The sequence below is a fragment of the Malurus melanocephalus genome, unplaced genomic scaffold, assembly GCF_030028575.1.
Source record: "Malurus melanocephalus ecotype Western Australia unplaced genomic scaffold, MMel_1.1 scaffold_203, whole genome shotgun sequence".
NCBI classification, from domain to species: Eukaryota; Metazoa; Chordata; class Aves; order Passeriformes; family Maluridae; genus Malurus; species Malurus melanocephalus.
Window position 1 is genome coordinate 306,497 of NW_026623435.1, and position 18,741 is coordinate 325,237.

General features: G+C 42.2%; 1 protein-coding gene across 1 annotated transcript; it reads left to right on the forward strand.

The window, feature by feature from the left end:
* Nucleotides 1–258: 258 nt before the first annotated feature.
* PSMB1 (proteasome 20S subunit beta 1) lies at nt 259–6,559 on the forward strand. The gene is made up of 6 exons (XM_057373634.1): nt 259–423; nt 1,591–1,698; nt 3,185–3,266; nt 3,702–3,831; nt 5,384–5,490; nt 6,282–6,559. Exons 1-6 carry the CDS (start codon nt 320–322, stop codon nt 6,465–6,467), a joined length of 717 nt encoding a protein of 238 aa, XP_057229617.1. The 5' UTR covers nt 259–319; the 3' UTR covers nt 6,468–6,559.
* Nucleotides 6,560–18,741: the final 12,182 nt, after the last annotated feature.

Below are 18,741 nucleotides of genomic sequence, written 5' to 3' on the forward strand. Positions count from 1 at the left end.
GCCACCGCGCTGCTCCCCCGCCCGAACACGAGGGGTGTTTGATGGCCTCACCACAGCTGCTCATCAGCCTGCGTGTTTCTACAAGAGGGCACGCAGGTGACAGGGCTTGGCAGCGCTTGGACAAGAACCGGTGCCGGCGCTACCCGAGGGACCGGCACACACCGTGCCCACAGCGGCCCCGCCGCCCTCCGGCCCGAGCACGGCGCTCGCCGCCCGGCAGAGCAGCCGAGAGGAGGCAGCGCTGCCCTCCCAGAGCGGCTCCGCTTCCGCCTCCGGTGCCGCCATTTCGCCGTGAGACAGCAGTGGTGAGGGTGCTGCGATGCTGTCCGCCGCCGGATACGGGCCCTCCCCGCCCGAGGCGGGCTGCGGGCTGGAGGCGTCCGTGCAGCGCTATCGCTTCTCGCCATACACCTTCAACGGAGGGTGAGGGACCCGGCCGGGTAGCGGGCGGGACGGGGCACCCTCGGCGCGGGGCAGGGGGCCCAGGGGAGAGCGGCGCTGGGGCTGGGGCTGCCTCGCCTTACTCATGCCTTCCTCCGGTGCTCAGGGCGGGTTTGTCACCTCTGACGGTCTCCTCTTTSTAGAGAAAGAGCGGCTGCACACGGAGGGGCTGGGCTCGGCCCGGCCTTGCCCTGAGGCCTTGCAGCCTTTCGGGTTGTTCTTACCTGTCTGTGTGGCTTTGGAACACCCGGGATCCCTAAACTTTGACTGGTCTTAAAGGAAGCACCTTTTGTTGCCCGCACGGTTGTTTCTTTATAGTGGCTTAGGAAACCCAGGTAATGGTCATATTACCGAATCACAGAGTTATTAGGGTTGGAAGGGACCTCGAGATTGTCCAGTCCAACCCCCTGCCAAAGCAAGGTCACCTCGAGCAGGTTGCACAGAAGGCGTCCAGGTGGGTTTTGAATGTCTCTAGACAGGGAGACTCCACGAGCTCCCTGGGCAGCCTGTGACGGTGCTCTGCCACCCTCAATGTAAAGAAATTCTTCCTTATATTGAGGTGGATCTTCTTGTGTTTTAGGTAATGGCCATTGTCCCTTGTCCTGTTGCTAGTAAACATGTAACTGCATAAAATGCTACCTTGCTGTAACTATAAAAGGCAGGTGATATTTTACATGCCTGAGTTGGTGGTGTGATCTGGTCAGGTAGGTTTTTCTCTTATGGTGACTACTGTTTTTTAAAGGGCATCTCTTTGTTACTTAATGGTGATGATCACTAAACTATTTGTTAGGAAGTTATAACAGCAGATTTCAAAAGCAATGTTTAAGTGTAATGATACTATTGCATAGTACTTGGGTTGTTTTAGAAGGATACATCATTATCAGACATCTAAAACACCTGGTCCGTTGGGTCTGGTTCTTGCCTAGTGTAGAGTCTCGGTTTTGCCAAGTTTCTGTTTATATTCCTTTAAATCAAGGTAGAGGGCCATGCATATTTTTCAGTGTGTCCGGTGTCTTCTTCCTTCAGTGTTGAGTAGGGGTGTGCATAGTGAGAAACATAGCAAGGAATTTAAGGCGCTTGACAAAACGTGAGTCTGGTTATAGGATTACTGCCTAAGAAGTCATGATTATATCAATACTTTTCTTTAAGGACTGTGCTGGCGATTGCTGGAGAAGACTTTTGTATTGTTGCTTCTGACACGCGTCTGAGTGAAGGCTATGCAATTCACTGCCGGGACAGTCCAAAATGCTACAAGCTGTAAGTCCAGATCTACTAGGATTGAAAAAGATGAAGAATCTTTTGTATTGCTGACCATGTTACTTGTCCCCTGCTTTAAACATAATTCCATGGAAAAAGCGCAGTAACAAAGTCTATTTTGGAGCTGTGGTGACCCTTGCTGTAATACAAGATGTGGTGATGTAAATATAGCCAGATATCTTGTTTCATGCTCTTGAAGTTAACTGAGAATGGAACATTTTTAGCATGATGCAAAGATGAATGTGGGGTTTCTTCGATGGATAATCAGAAGAATTTTTAACTTTGTTAAAATTTTTTAACTTTTTAAGTTAAACTTTTAAGTTAAAACAATTAAGTTTTACTACTTAATTGTAGCAAAACTTGATCCTATGATAACTCATTCTGCTTCATCAGGAGACCTGACAATGGTACACGAGTGTGCCCACTGCTCCCAATTGTACTGTGTCTCTCTAGTTAACTGCCTGGCTTATTGGAGAGGTGTTTGTTTTAGGAGAGGTAAACTTATCAGTAGTTCTGTTACTGAACTTCCTATATTCATTTTATGCTTAGTTTAACACACCTAGGTCCTATCTCCTCAGTTTACAACTATATGTTACTTACATTCAACTGTGGCAGGTGCTTGCCTGGTAGGCTGTCATCAACTACATAAACTTTTTTTCTCTTGTGGGTTATTGTTTCTTTTTCTGTTGTTATATTTTTCTAAGTTGATGACATGAGATCAAAATAATTTGTTTCTTGTGGCTAACTTGTCACTGTATGTTTGACTGACTGATACTGTCCAAATGGAGATTGCTCTGGTACAGTATACATACTGACACAATGACTCCTTGTGTAATTCTAGCGACAGGATGAGAGAATATTTTTTTTAAGAGTTTTCTGAATGACTGCTTTGGTTTAATCTGTGTGTGTTAATGTTTCTAGACTCTTGTATTTCCTAGAATTAAAATTTCAAGTGTGTGTTTCTGTGGTTATTGTTTGTAAAATATTTTGAAACTGCTTGGAGAGCTAAGCTTCTGTAGTGCATCTGCAGCCAGATAACTTCTGTTGTGCTGACACAGAAAGCCACTAACACGGTAAACGTCACATAACCATTGTACAAGCTAAATGCAGCCCTCTGGTCCAATGGAATAAAAATTAGATTGAGTGATAGGATCTGTGGCTCTCTGGTGTGAAGCAGATCTAGCAAGACTGAATTGCTATGGCTGGAGTTAAGGGTTCATGAAGAAATGGAGAATTTCTTTTTGTTAGTCTTACTGACAGTTGAAGAAAGAAGTGGGTTGAAGAGAGACATTTGCGTGGTCCATCTCTAAGATGTTGGTTGCAGATGCCTTTCATACATAACACATCTGTTACTACATTTTAGACAACTGTTTTTGACAGCACTAGAAAACTGAAAATATATTTGATGTTTTTGTAATAACCTACTGTGTAAGAAATTGCTGTTCATGGTAAGTCTAAAGTCACAACAAAATTTTGCATTTTTCAGAACAGAACAAACAGTCATTGGATGCACTGGTTTTCATGGGGACTGCCTTACCCTTACTAAAATTATTGAAGCCAGATTAAAGGTAATTACCTATCTTACTGTATTTAGAAACTTAGATTATTAATATTGCACTTGAGACCAATAATATGACATGTTTTAAATATAACTTCTGCTGTGTTTTTTCAAGTATTAGTATTATAACTGTTATGCTAGTAAAAGATCAGGAAGAGAAAATTGGTGCTTGTTCTTACTGAGTTTGACACCACAAATTTATAGAATGGAACAGCTGGAGAGGATATTGTTAATGAGACAACACCGGTTACTTTGAAGATATGTTAATCTTTGGCTTGTAATAAGGCTTTACCTTTTAGACCAGCATGTTTTTAGTAATTGTCCTGGTTAATAATTTTGCTTAACATCAGATTGTTCTATAGTGAGGTTACAGAAAATGTAATTTTGATTGGCTGTCAGCTTTAGTGTTTTGACTTTGTTCTTGGATGTGCTTTACCACTGGCAGATGTACAAGCATTCCAATAACAAGACCATGACTACTGGGGCTATTGCAGCAATGCTGTCTACAATCCTGTATTCTCGACGTTTCTTTCCCTACTATGTTTACAACATAATTGGTGGACTTGATGAGGAAGGTAAGTCTTGAAACAGAAAAATAAAAGAAAGAGAGGCTGAATTTCCTTTATATCTCAAGTGTACTGATGGAATAATGAAGCTTGTGTTCCTATTCGTAACACCTGCCTTTAGGCATTATGGTACTTACACAGATCAAATACATATTATGCATCTGACTTATTTCCTAGTCTTTGTTATTAACTTGATCTTTCATTTCTGAAGGTCTAAAAGCTATGTTATAATTATTTGATTGCTAATAATTTTTCTAGAGTGAAATAATTCATACTTTAGACTGGAAAGTTTTACAACAGTTGTGCTGGATATCTTAATTGCATCTTTAAAGGAGATGTCATCGATGAAATTGTATCTATTTTACTCAGACCTGTGAGTGTGTTAAGAGTTATTAAATATGAAGAGTTACTCCAGAGACATGTTTCTACAAATTTATTTTTAAATGTTATCTAACCTCTAATGAAAGTCATGACCTCTACACAGAAGCTGTAGTTCAATGTACAACTCTTCCAGGACTTGAGCTCCTGTCCAGTGATTTGGTTGAGTTGCTGAAATACTGTGTTCTCTGGCTCTGTTTATTGGCTCTGAGAAGGAGCTCAGAGGTGGTCTTGTTTGGATAATTTTATCCATTCCCTGCAGTTTGTTTTTACCATTAAGTTATACTGCTTTCCCAGTCTTGCTAAGACATGTCGATGATTTGTGGGATCTGGCAGGGGATCAGTCTGCCCTTCATAATGGTAAATCTCAGATTATAAGGGTGTTGTGGCAGCTGATAAGAATCAGAGTACAGGTTTGCTTGCATGGACTAAATTTGGGTTCGGCATGATTGATTTTTAATTTGTCTGGCTTTCTGAGGGCTGTTCGGATCCTCTGCTGTGCTGCCAAGTGCACTGACCAGTTTCTTGAATTGGATGCAGCCTCTCCTAACAAGAGGGCTGGGCATGGCCAGCTCCTGCATGTTGACTGGCATGTCCTCATCAAACCCTGATGCTTCAGAGCTACAGTGCGTCTGTATTTCTGACGTTGGTGCAAGCCAATAAACTTTGTACATCCTGGCCTAGCTTCAGGGCAAAGTGTGCAAGAGACTAGAGCACCGTGCCTGGTTCTGTGAGCGTGGTGCAGAGGCATTGAAGCATGCTTTTTGAAGGTAATTCAAGAAATATATAATCCAAGAATGATGTCTGAGCTGCTTGTTTGTGTTAGCCTTAGAACCCTCAGAGCTCTTTCTGCAGCACTACACTCTAGCACATTTTTCTGCTTTGATTATTCTGCATCAGCACTTTTTCTGTGGTAAGTACTGTAGAAAATATCTGTTGGAACATACTTGTGGCTTAAATAGAGAAAATAACCTTGGGTGCTGTACCAGGCTGCAGCCATAGTGAGCCTGCTGTACAAAGCATCATCTGAACATAGTTTGCTGTTTGGCAAAGATTTACAGGGATTTGCGGTGTCCCAGACACTGCTTATCCAGAGAGCTAGTTTTTATTGAAAATGCTTATCAGTACTGAGCATCCTTCTAAATTGTGATTACATGCTACTTTTTTTTTTTATTTGTTTCAGGGAAGGGAGCAGTTTACAGCTTTGATCCGGTGGGCTCCTATGAGAGAGATTCCTTCAAAGCAGGTGGATCAGCAAGTGCCATGCTGCAGCCTTTGCTGGATAACCAGGTAAAATATCTTGTTGGCTTTTGTTTTGTTTTTTCCATATCTCAGTAAACATTTGTGACATTCATTTAACTTACTCAATTAAGTCTGTCTAAAAAACTTAAAGAATATTTTCATATTTAATCTGTTAATGATTGAATGGGAGAAGTACCAAAGCATGTTTTACTTGTTTTATTGTTCAGCATTGATGTTTAGTCACTTGAACCTGATGTCAACACTTTTGTGCTTACAAAAATAATAAACATTCTTGATTCCTCTCAGATGAGAAAGGAGTAGAATCTTTCCTTTTTTTTTTACTTTATTAACTGAAGGAAATATCTTCTACAAGAACCAAGTTGTCATAAGTTGACACTTAATTTGTGAGCTAACTCATGCTATTTAATAGGACCAGGTATGCTCCACTGTAGACTTACTTTTGAAGTCTGGATACCTTGAGGAATGTTTGCTTTTAAGAAATGTTCCTAACTACAAGTGACCAGAGAAAAAAGGCTCACGTGCGATTCAAATTAGTATCAGTGCAGATCCAGATGTTCTTTGTGATCTTGTATATGCTGAATGAGCAGCAGGAGATACTCTGGCTGGATATTTGATCTGCTTCTAGTTACCTTTCTAAGAGTATTGGTACTGGCAAAGCGCTCATCTGTAAACTGTGTGGAGGAATGCTTTTTCAGCTTTGGGTTTTTTAAAATAGACAAGCCGTTTCTTTTAAATTCATCTAAATCTGTTCATTCTGGTGCAGAGGCTGAAACAGTTTTCATGCTAAATGGATAAAATGCATTTTCATCTTTTCTTAGATTGGCTTCAAGAACATGCAAAATGTGGAACATGTACCTCTGACCCTGGAAAAGGCTTTGCAGCTGGTTAAGGATGTCTTCATTTCTGCTGCTGAGAGAGATGTGTACACTGGGGATGCACTTAAGATTTGCATTGTCACAAAAGATGGAATTAAAGAGCAAACTGTCCAGTTACGAAAAGACTAATTCAGTTCACATATAAGCAAGTAATCTCTGATGTACGATTTACCTGTATTATGAAGACAGTTGCTTATTAAATCTTTTTTCAAGAAGTTCAACTGCTGTGTTGCTGAGTATTTTCTGACTTTGTTAGAAATGGTAATGTTTTTTAGAAACCGGAGCAGGTCATGGTAAGGAAGCAGCTAAAAGCTACAAGTCAGTTTACTTCATCTCATCTTAATCTATTGATCAGTCTAATTCTAATGCAAGTTTAATCTGCTTCTCACAATGCCTCATGCTTCAATATAAGGGAGTTTAAACTTATTAAAATTTAGGTTCACAGACTATTCTGACAATTCTTTCAGTTCAGCCTTCATTTAGTGTTGCTCTGTTCATGCTTCCTTCCCTTGCACGTCATAGCTTGCCTTTCCTATCATTCTTTATTTCTCTGACATGCTGTCCTGGCATTTGACTTCGGTGTACTTACTTGTAAGGACTGCATGAGTCATCTGAAACCAGTATCACTGTATTAGAGGGGGAAGAAGGTTAAAGGGAATCTTTCAGAGTTTAATCCTGAACGCTACATCTGGGCTCGCCTCTGTTAATGCCCTTCTGGGTACTGGTGGAAAATAACTTAGAATGGAGATTCCTGAATGCCTTTTAATGTGTGGAGCCTTTGTTAGTGCTACTACTGCTTTTGATTCTTGGAAAATATTATCAAGTGTAGTTCGTTTGATGTGCCGTATCACACACCTGGAAATTGGTTTCAGCACTAGCACCTTTAGGAAAACAGAGCTGCATCATCAAGGGTAAGATCATTTTCTCTAGCACAGGAGTCCTTTCACAGTCAGTAGCTCTTTAGAAGAGGCCATATGAAGTATCTAGTTGCTTGAGAAGGTGTACTTGTTGCTTAAAAGAACAATTTTGCTGATGTGTTGGACCCTGCAGTAACATTGTCTCTGGATGTGCGTTTTGTGTGGTGTGCATTTGTAGCTCTGGCTAGTCTTCACCTATGATGGTAGTCTCAGGCTTCCTAGACTGTTCAGATAGTACGTAGAATTTTGCACCTCAGTAATCGAACAACCGCTTAAACAAACTCTTATCTAGTGTTCAGGAAATCCACTAAGTTTTTCAAATCGTTTCCGAAGAATTGACCACTGGGTGCCAGTATTGGGCCGAGTAAGGAGGGAACAGCTCTTTCCTGGGTAGTTGGGCAGTAAGAAGGGCATGCAGCATCTCAGTCTGGCTGAAGACACTTGGTCACACAAACAAAACTTCCGTACATTTTCAGATAATGTAAAGGGATGTTTAACATTTTCTGCAGAATTCATCATAGATGGACAAGGTTGATTGTATAAATGACTGTAGCTGTATGCTGTCTGTACCGAGCAAATAGCACACCATGCAATAATTCTAAGAACAGAAAGCCTGTGCTTATGAAGTACAAATCAGCAATACCAAATTAAAAACATGCTCTGTTACTTCTGCAAAATTAAGTTAAAGCACCTTAAGTTCAGCTGTCCGATACCAGATTTATGTTGAAATTGCTCAAGTGTTTCACAATTGCTCAAGTGTTGGAGCTTTTTGCAAAGTTGGTGAAATCTAGTGAAACTAAATAGTATTTTGTTGCAAAGAAAAGTAGGCAAGGGTAACAAGTTGACATGCCTGCCTTCGGGCTGTTTGCAATATCTAAGATCTAAACAGTGAAGGGAAGAGCCGTAAACATGAGAACTAGCTAATTTCTACATGAATCAATGTTCTTGCAGGATGCCAGACATGTAGGAGAGTTGCAATGATGTAACTCAAAAGTTCTGATAAATTTAAGGATATTATTTAAGGATTTAAATCCTTATTATTTAAGGATTATATTTAAGGATAAGTTTTACATCCAAAATAAATGCATGTAGATAGATTTTAGGAATTACTGGCTTTAGTTTTATGTGGCTAGGCTTGCTTCTCTTTAGTTCTTTCTGGAGAAATACAAGATGATTAGAATTTTCAGGTGTCATTTGCAGTCTCAGAAGAGGTACAACAGCAGGTACCTGTTTTCCTGACACTGTGTCAGTGCCATCCTATTGATGCACTTGTGCCCATGTGAGATGGCCATTTTGTGTCCTTTTCAGATTTTCCTGCAGAATATATCTAGCTGAAGAACCAACAGGGAATTTAAGCTTTTTCGCAGGCCCATTGGACTGAAAATAACAAATTTCTTTCACAGATGAATATAGCACTGTTTTCACTCCATTTGTGGATGAATTTGGAACCAGTGAGATGAGGTTTGTTTTCCGCTTTTTTAACTATCCAGTTATGCCCTGCTTGGAGGTCGTCACTGCTTGTGCTCAGGGTGAGGAGTTGCAGGAGTGATAGAAGTACAGTGAGTACAACAGTATTCACAGGCTGCTCAGCTAGAAGTTACTTGCTTATTAGTATTAAAACATCCCAAAATGTCTGATGTGTATTACAGATGAAAGCCACTAAGAGGATATTTTTAATCCACCAAGTTCCCTAGCTGTTTTTTGAAGATTGTCGTCATCTCGGGATAGAGGTGGGAAGGCCCCGACTGTCTACAGCTCTCCTTAGTTCCATGCCTGTACTTCTCATGTGTAAATCAGCTCAGTATTCATCCAGTATTCATTGCTCTATCAATGTAAAATAACACTTTATGAAGCATTTTAAGTCTTACTTGGTCACAGAACTGTCTAGGTAGGTAGGCTTTAGAGGTGCAGCTAGGCAAAACAGTTGTAACAACGCCACTTASGGGTGCTGGAAGCAAAGGTCTGGGTATGGCAAATCTACTTGGATGGGGATCAGATGTCTGATTTTATGTAAGAAAAGGTTGGGAGAGCAAAAATATTTATATTGCAATCCATTCCTTAATTTGAAGCATGTTACATGTACCTTTGGGGAGAAGGGTGCGCTGCAGGATTGGAGTAACCTTGCGCCGAGCACTTCTAACTGTAAGGGTGTATAACAAGAGCGGGAGCAAGCAGCTCTATATCTGTGGCAGTACTACGGGCCACCCTAAGGTGGCAATAGCTGTTTGCTGTCGCAGACCTCGGCACAGTTCCACACGGGATGGCTGGAAATAGTCATACATCCTTCCCAGTATCCCACTATAATGTGCTTTGTGGTACTGTTTGTTGAGATGGGAGACTTTTATTTTGATCTCAGCCAAATGTCTGTATACCCTTACTTATGTAAGGGACTGTACAAAGTCAGAACCAGCCTTAAAAACTAGGTTTGTAAAGCAAAGTCTTTTATTTTTGGACATGTTTCCAGCAATATTGTTTATGCATCAAATGCATTTTATGTATGGAAGAGGGGGCTTGTTACTATTGAAAGTGAAAAGTGACAGGACACATAAATACTGCATATATGCTTCTAAAAACTTCACAGTATAAGTCATGAGTTCAATTTTCCTTTCACTAAAACCAAGACTTTCTTGAGGCTGAATAATAAAATGTTGTTATATAAATGAAATACTGAGCTTTCTTACTCTAGGGCGACATTTCTGCTTTTACAGAGATATGCCTGTAACACAACATATGTGTGTTGCCTTTGTGTGATGGGAGCCAGGACCAGGTTGCTGACTAGAGAAAACCATTTAAATGTAAATTATAAAACACTATATGAAGTGCAGTATTTTAAAGTGGTCCTACAGCAACTTACTCCTTTATATTCTTAAGTATTTATTTACTTAGGGGACAAAGTTGTAATTTTCCATTTTTGTAAATTTTTTTTATACCCTGTAATCATGGTCTAGAAAATATGGTCTAGAAAACTGCTTTGGCAATCTTTTAATCTCAGTTTAGTAATTGGGGATTTTACAAACCTAAACGTGGGCAAAGGTGGCAGGAGCAAGTGGGGACTAATTAAAGCAGCATTCACATGAATCTAAACAAAATAAAGTAGTCCTGTTTCTCCAGTCTAGCTGAAGATAGTCTTTAGGAGCATAAAGTAACTGCTGCCTTATTCGGGGTTCCTTATCAAAAGTCAGGAAACAACTTTTGAGTAGAAGGGATTTAGAAATGACAGCTTTCCAAGTCCTCTTTTCTCTTTCATTCAGCCATTGCTTTTGTTTGGTGTGAATGTCCTTTGCTTTTAGGCCATTTGGGGCAGTCCTAAACCAGACAATAAGGACATGGGCCTGAAGTTAACTAAGATTTGTCTCCAGATCTCTCTTCTCAAGCCAAATTCCTTCTGAGAAGGGGTTTTGTCTGTGTGAGTGCAACCGAGTGAGACCCGTCTTATATTCTTTCAAAACTAACATGTAGTTTGAATTGCATGACCATTTTCTGTGTACTTCCTTTTCCAAGCAATTTCAACAAAGTATTCACAATTACAAAAACGTGGTTTAGCAGAAAAAACAAACAAAAAATCCTGAGTATCTTTCCCGTTAGGCTGTTTTTGGCTCTTTTCCTAACAGTTGCTGGCAAAGTTCAACTTCACTGTTCATTTCAGAGGCTCAAGTGGGAGTAGGGATGGACTTCACTGTAGCCTACAATAATTAATATTCTTTGGCACAAGATACATATTAAAGGGCTACTGGCAAGACGGTAGTCACAGTACCAGAAATTTAACCAGTCCTTTGTACTTAAGCTCAAAGGACCATAAAATGAAAGTTAAAAGCCAGGATTCCTTTTTGTGCTGAGGAAGAGGAACAAGGTGTTGACATTTGGGGTGTGCTTTTGACTTTCCTGAGACCTGGCTTCTCTGAAACTTAGATATTTCTGTTGCTTAGCTTTCTGCAGCTACACAGGTTTGATGGTCTCCTTGATGGTTCTCCAAGAAGTCACCAATGTGCTGGCTCACCTAGGTGCCCACCCAGGTGTTGGTATGTGACACCTGCAGTGCCTGGCCACTAAGGTGGCTCAGCTGAACAGTCCCTCTGGAGCAATCCTCTATTTACCCAGGCTTTGTGGACACTGGCTCTGATTAGCTTGGCTGTCAGGCTGGGTGAATGATTGAGCTGTTCACTGGTCCTTCAAGGCTACACTCACACATTGGAGCCCCTGGGTGGCTCAGTTGAGCACGTTCTCCCCACAACCAGAGCAGCTCTTGGGCAGCTGATGGAGCCATCCATACCCAGCTGGGGGTACCTGGCAGGTGAGAGATGCTGTAGAATGCCTTGAAAGTTGGTCCCCTTCCAGGAGCCCATCCTCAAACATCACAGTAGAAAACATACTTCTGTTTGTAGCTTGCTTATGCAGCCTTTGCAGGGAACCTCATGCACAGAAATACCAGAAAGTTAAGGGTCTTGGTGGGGAAAAACCCCCACACACAACAAAAAGCATGAATTGAGGTGGAGGCTTTTTTTCAGGGTTTATATAAGTGATCATTTTGAAGAAAGCTGCATTCCAGCGTCACTGCCTTGTGCTTGATTTGAACTTTTCTTGACATGTACCCTTGAATGCAGAATGGTTAACACAATCTCCACTAAGTCTCATGGCAAACAAACATTTTGGTGCGGCTGGTATGTGTTTGCGAGTTGCAGACAAACCGATCTCATTAGATTTGCATTTACAACTTTTGCCAAGAGTTTTGAAACTGGTTGACATGCACAACAGCTGCCTGAGCTGGAATGGGATTCCATTCCCTGCCTCCATCTTATTATCATATCCATCTTATTATCATATCCATCTTATTATCATATCCATCTTATTATCTTATTATCATTGATTAATGACAATTAGATGGGATTTTTTAAAATGAAAGATAATTTGTCTTTGGAAGGGCCATGCAATGTGTATTCATTCCTTGATTTAAAATAAGTCACAGTCTAAGTTTTTAATGGCTCTTCTCAAAAGCTAACCCACAAAATTTGAAGTGAAAACATTTTAAAGAGTAATGCGAAATGTTTTCAGCTGGTACTCAGGGGGAGCTTTTACATTAAATTGCTCTTTAAAAAACACAACCAAACAGGATTTCAGTAGTGCTGTGCAAGGCAGGGGACGGAAAACTTTGCTGTCTCTTTGGCATGTTAAGTGAGGCTGAGCAGAATTCACATAAGCTCATGTGAAGTTTGCTGTGATGTGTGGCTCAGCTTGAGCTGCACATTTGCTAATGGGTGTATAACAGAGTGTATCTGCACTTCTTTCAAGCGCTCACCTAGGTAGCTGGTGTCTCCTGGCCAGCTGTCCTGTTCCAGCCAGAGCACATGCTCAGCTGCAGACAAAAGCATTTCCACAGGAACAGGAGGACCTGGTTTCCCCCTCATTTGTCCAGACCCTTAGTGCAAAGTTGTTAAGCTTACAGCCTTGAATAGATAGACTCTTGAGTCAGTGCAGGCTGTTACATCTAAACCATCAGATGTTATTCTGTTTTGCTCTCCAGCCTTTAAAGTCAGTGGCTGTGGTGCCCTTCACCTCTGTTAAGATGCTTCTCTGTCAAAGGCATACTCTCCATCAAACACAGCGAAGCACTAAACAGACAATATGCTCTTCTCTGAGCAGCTGGGGAGTCACAGTGGCCAAAGCAGTTCTCTATATGCTGGCATTCACATGCCTAATTTAACCCATAAAATTCCTGTACAAACATTTAACAGGGGTTCTTGGTGGTTTAGTTTAAATCCAGTGCTTAGTTTAAGCTCTGTGTTAGCAGAAAAGCTACACTGATATCCGCTCTCTGCACGAACCTAGAGCTCTGAGCTCCAATTAATTCTCCCACATTAATTTAACTATGCTGCTAGAAGACATCATTGCAATTAAAATTAAAAAAGAACAATGAAATAGACTCCTGAAATGAGATCCTTTTGACTAGTTAGCTCAGATTAAAATAACATAAAAATAGACTTCTCATAAGAGAGTGCAATTGCAGTGTTTTAACTGATATTTTGACCTGCACATGTAAAGGGTTGTTTTCGTCTCTCCACTTAAAGCCAAAATGTATTTTGGAACCACTCAAAGTATTTTGTTTGTGTAAGTGGCTACACAAATCTGCCCTTTTCTTGCATCATTTCCTTCTCATACTCTCACTAACTGAAGAACATTGAGGCCAAGCTATCCAGCAACAAGACACAGCCCTTGAGTGTCCAGTTTGAGATCCCAGGAGTCTTAGCTCTGAACTGAGGATTAAAAGCCACCTGTTTGTTGATTTTAACTGAATTACTCCAGTTAGTGTCACTGCAGAGAAGGTGAAGTCAGAGGTGGTCTGATCACTCAAGCTTTATCGTAGGAGCTGTGGGATGAGCTCATGAGAGACATGGTTTTCCATCCACATCCACATCCCAACCCACATGAAGTGTCTGGTCAGCCAGTGTGGCTCCAGCTACAGTGTTGGACTATAGGACTGCTGCCCTGTAAATGCCAATTGTAAGTTTTAATGAGACAAGCCAGTTAGATGGCTTGAAAGACCATCACAACAGTGACGCAACTACACTYAACCTCCATTACAGAAGCAGCAGAATTTCAAAGAACTGCGATTAAAGGAAAGACACAGAATAGCTCGAACACAGCCCTGAAAACAAACAACATCATCCACAGGCTGTGGAGCAAGGGGAAGGGCTGTGAGAGTAAAGCAGGAACAAGTGAAAGGAATTAATCCAAATACTGATTTTTCCCTTTCTAACACTCAGCATGGGCACACACAGCTTGGGTTTCAGATACCATCTATGAAATACAACTGCTGTACATAACTCTCACTGTTATGTTGGTCCAACAGTGCCTACAGAGCACTGTTGGCCTTTGCAAAAATGCACATGTACAAAATCACTTGTGCCATTACATTGTCCTGAAGATAGTAACCAATGCACTCAGCTGCATTCACTGATTCTCCCACCCGCACAGGGCATTTCCTTCCTGAAAGCCAGAGGAAATTTTTATCACTCCACACCCTGACTGCAGAGGATCAATGGATATGGATTTTGGAATTTTGTCTCCTCTTCATCCTCCCTCGGGTAATGATTCATACATCGCCTGCTATCCTGCCTGGTTTGAGCAAGGAGTCTGGCCGTCCCCAGAGCTCCCTGCAGGCAAGTTCACTGAATGCTGAGCCTCAGAACTTGTTTTCAGCATGTTGAGCCCAACACCTTAAATGCCACCAAGACACAATCCAATTTATGGCGTGTTTGGGTGGTGCCCCTGATGCCTTATCAATCAGGCTAATCTGAAATAGAGGCCAGACAAACCTAAGAGAATGAAATTAGACAACTTTAATACTGGCCTAACAGGCCTACTGGTACATTAGGGCAGACAAAAGCCTTCTCCTGTGGCTACACCCAAAATGGACACTGGGTCACAAGATCTTCACCTTTTATAAGTTCTGCCTTATTAACATATTGGGTCTTAATTCTCCAATGATCTTTACAGGTAATGATATCAACCACCCCGAACTTGCTCCCCCCAACTCACTGCTGTTTACGTATTTTGGGGCTCTGAGGCAGCGAGGTGTCCTAGGATTCAGTCTCAGAGAGGGATTGTTTTGTCTAAACATGAGCGAAGGGTAGTTTTTAGTGCTGTACTAGAAAAGTACAAGAATACAGACACATGAAAATAGAAAAACTAAAAATCCTAAGGCACCACCCCCAAGATAAAATTCCATTTGCAGAGGGTGGAGTGAGCAGTTCTCAGCAGTTACAGTCCTCTCCTGTTGACATTGAAAGAGACATCAAATAGAAGGTCCTGCAGACATGGCAAGGCCCCATTTGTCAAACCAAAGAGCATTTTACACAGCTCTTCTTTCCAAAGGAGCCGATTTGCCTGATTTTTACATATGTGTCAAGGGAGATCCAAGACTAACAGAGTAATGCAAGTTGTTGGCAACAGAATTTGCTGTGGCTTGTCAAAGTTAGTTTCCCTGAATTAGGGGCCCATAAACACACCCCTCTTGGACTGCATGACACAGAGATCATAAAAGGAAATCTCAAGTTCTGAACTGATGCTGAGAGCACACTTTGTTCGTGTTACTCCTGAGAGTGAAGTGGATCCCCATGATGCTGTAGCACACTGAGAGGGATGCAAGCAGCAGGGGCTCACGTGACTGCATGGAACACCTGTTCTGCCCCATGGATGCTGTCCAAGTCTCTCTTTCCAGCCTACTGCTAGTCATCATCTAAAGAAGTATTACACAGAGCCACCTCCTTTGCCATCAGCTCTGACTGAGCCCTGTCCTAGTAGGCTGTTGGTGGAAAATATCCACCAAGGACTGTGAGGCAAAATACTGTAGCTTCAGTCTCAGATCCAGTACCCATAACATAGCTGGAGCTGCAACACAGGCCACCACAGGCTGCAAACTCTCTGCCTGATTTTCATGACAATATAAATCACTTGACACCATGTGAAGTATCTCTGCCAGCTCTTGACAGCCTCTCAGTAAGATCCAACAGACCACAACATGTCAGTGGGAGTTTTGCCTTAACAAGTCCTAACCGAGCTACCCCAACCCTTGTGAGCAAAGAGCAACACTTCAGGAGAATAGATGAACTTTGTAGCACTAGAAACGTGTCTGTATTTGTTTCTTCAGGGTAAAATATTCTGTCAAGCAGCAGATCATTAACACGTTACTATGTAGTTTTCAATGAACTGGTGCCCAGCTGCTGTGGCCGTAAATGATAACCTAGAGCCTGGCAGCACCAGTGAAGCCAAAGGATGCGCCACACCCTGGAACAACGCTTATAGCCTTTGTCCCAGCCCCAGAGAAAGGGGTGTTCCTTGGGAATGCATCCTCTCTGCACGTGCATTACCGATCCCAGTGGGGAGCCGCTGTCACAGGGATGTGGCGGGCGGCACGCCCAGTGACAACTTTTAGGGACAGGGGCTTAACGAGGGCAGACAGCTGAGCGCTGCACAACTGCCTCCTTTTCCACACTCCATCCGCAGCACTAGAGCCAGTGACAGGTCACCTCAGCAGACTTATGTCAAGGGTTAACAAAAGCCAAACTGCTGTCAGCAGCAAAGTGAACTCGCGGCTCTATGCCAAAATGTGGATGCAGGTCTGCAGCGTGCCTCTCTTGCACAGCACCCTGACAGACACCCTGACAGGAGGAAGAATAGTAAGAGGGGGGGGGAAAAAGGAAGAAATGAATTACATGTGGCTTACAAGGCCTTTATTTGCAACATTGAAGTCTTGCATGCAGTGACTTTATGCTTAGTCCAGTCAGTGAGACTCAGAGCAGTGGACAGCATTGTCATTTAGAAGAAGAGCAAAACTACAGTTTCAAAGATTTTCCCTGGCTACAACTTTTATCCTCACATTCCGCAGTAAAATGACTGAAATTTGAACCTGAGATAATGCACAGGCACAGAGCAAAGCTCTGAGTCCTTCCTGCCCACAGCCACTTCCTTTCCGTTTCCTCAGACACCTGTGTGGCAGCATCACAACCTGTCAGAACGCAGCATCGGTGGTTCATGCCTGTCCCCCCTCTGCCCCCCAGAACCCACCCAAAGTTGTCACAATGGCTCAAGAGGGAGTGAGGCTGGCTCTCCTCTGCTGGCCCCCTCACAATAGAGGATTGCCATATTTGTGTGTGAAGGAGAGGGGCTGCCGCCCCAGCCCTTGCATCTGTAAAGGCTGGAGACAAGCCGCACAGATAGGCAGAAATCAATAAGCTGTCGGATCAGAGGGCCTGGCGGAGGAGCCGCTCCTTGCACACGCACAGGGGCTGAACATCTGTCAGGCAAACAAAAAGCAACCCAAGCGGAACAAAAGAGAGGATTATTTTAACTCAAGTTCTTCTTCGGTCTCAGCAGGCAATGTTCAAGCGGTCCTCGTATTCAGACACTGAGGCCTTATGGAGTACGGGCTGTCCGGGAAATGCCAGATGCTGTTACCAGAAGACAAAAGAGGGGGGAAAGAAAAAAAAAAGTAGATATGGAAAATTCAGGATGTCTCATTGAGTGCAATCGAGCAGGAGGAAGGTGGAGGGGCACCAATAAAGGGGCAGAGGGCAAGGAGGGAAGGAGGACAGAGTGACGATGCAATGAAGAAATTGATGACAAATCTCCACAGCAGTACTTGAAGACAAAGCTGATCATATCAAAGGTGCCAGAAAAGCACAAAATACGTTTGCACTGCTCTGGATTGACGAGAATTGAGGCTGCACCTCCCAGCTCCCTCCCTCGTGTGAAAAGGCAGGCTCGCTGCAGACTTTTTGCTCAAACCCTGGGGACCTGGCAGAGGTAGCCCCACACCCCCGTGCCCTCCTCACCTGGGGGCAGCCTGGCTTTGACCACAAGCCCTTGGCACTTCTGGGAGACCAAAGGATTTAGGATAAGCTCAGAAACAATCTGCTGTGCCTCTCTCTTGTGCCTGATGTTAGCCAGCGTACATGGTTGCTTTGCAGATTGATTTCTCCAGCACAGCTGTCTCTTTTAAATTGGCTTGTCATATATGTGCTAGAAATAGGTGCAAAACAGTGAATTTAAGATGAAACAGATCTAAAGAAATTAGATTTGGGATTAAAATGTCAGAAAATATTATCCTTTCTGAAAGACAGGAGATCATTTCATAGTTGAGAATGCCCTGTATTGCATTCACATGTTGCTGATCTGTGCCCTTACGCTACTGTTGGCTTTGTGCCGTTTTGAACGGAAGTATTATTAGGGGAAAAATCCTTTGGGCTGTGGATTTTCTTCAACAGTTTCCCAGTATGTAAGCTGTCTGCACTGCTGAAAGCAGAAGCTGCTTTGGATAAACGTGAACTTACTTGGTCAAAGATTCTGAACTTGCAGCTCCATGGCCTGGGATGCACCCACCCATCAAATACTAACCCACAGCATATCACAAAACAGATATATGTCTCAGCCTTAAAAGTGACTTGCCATGGAAGACATGGGTTCTTATGGCATTTCAGGAAGTATCACAAGAGTATTTTGAGCCAGCTCTATTTTGTTACATTCTGTTTGAATGGGGGAGGGATGCAAACTGAAAGAGATTTTGACTTGTTAAAAAAGCCTCCTTTATTTAAAAAAAACAAAAACCAACAAAGTAGTGATTTGAAAAAAAAAAAAAAAAAAAAAAAAAAAAAAAAAAAAAAAAAAAAAAAAAAAAAAAAAAAAAAAAAAAACAAAAAACAAAACAAAACAAAACAAAACCCCCCAAAAAAACAACAAATCCAAAACAAAACATGTGCTTAGCTGCTGCCTCATCTTAGAAGGTTCTAAATTTCCTTAGCCTTATTTACAGTGCCAGACACATCTGGGCTGGCTGTCTTAACAGACATGACCCTTACAAAAGAGTTGTCCCTGGGTTTTTTTTTTTTTGTTTTACTTGAGAAAGTGAAGAAGGAAAGGCTGCCTTCCTCATCCTTCTGGAGGATCTGGGCACGAAGTCACAGCTAGTCACGTGCAACTTCCTGGGTCTCTTC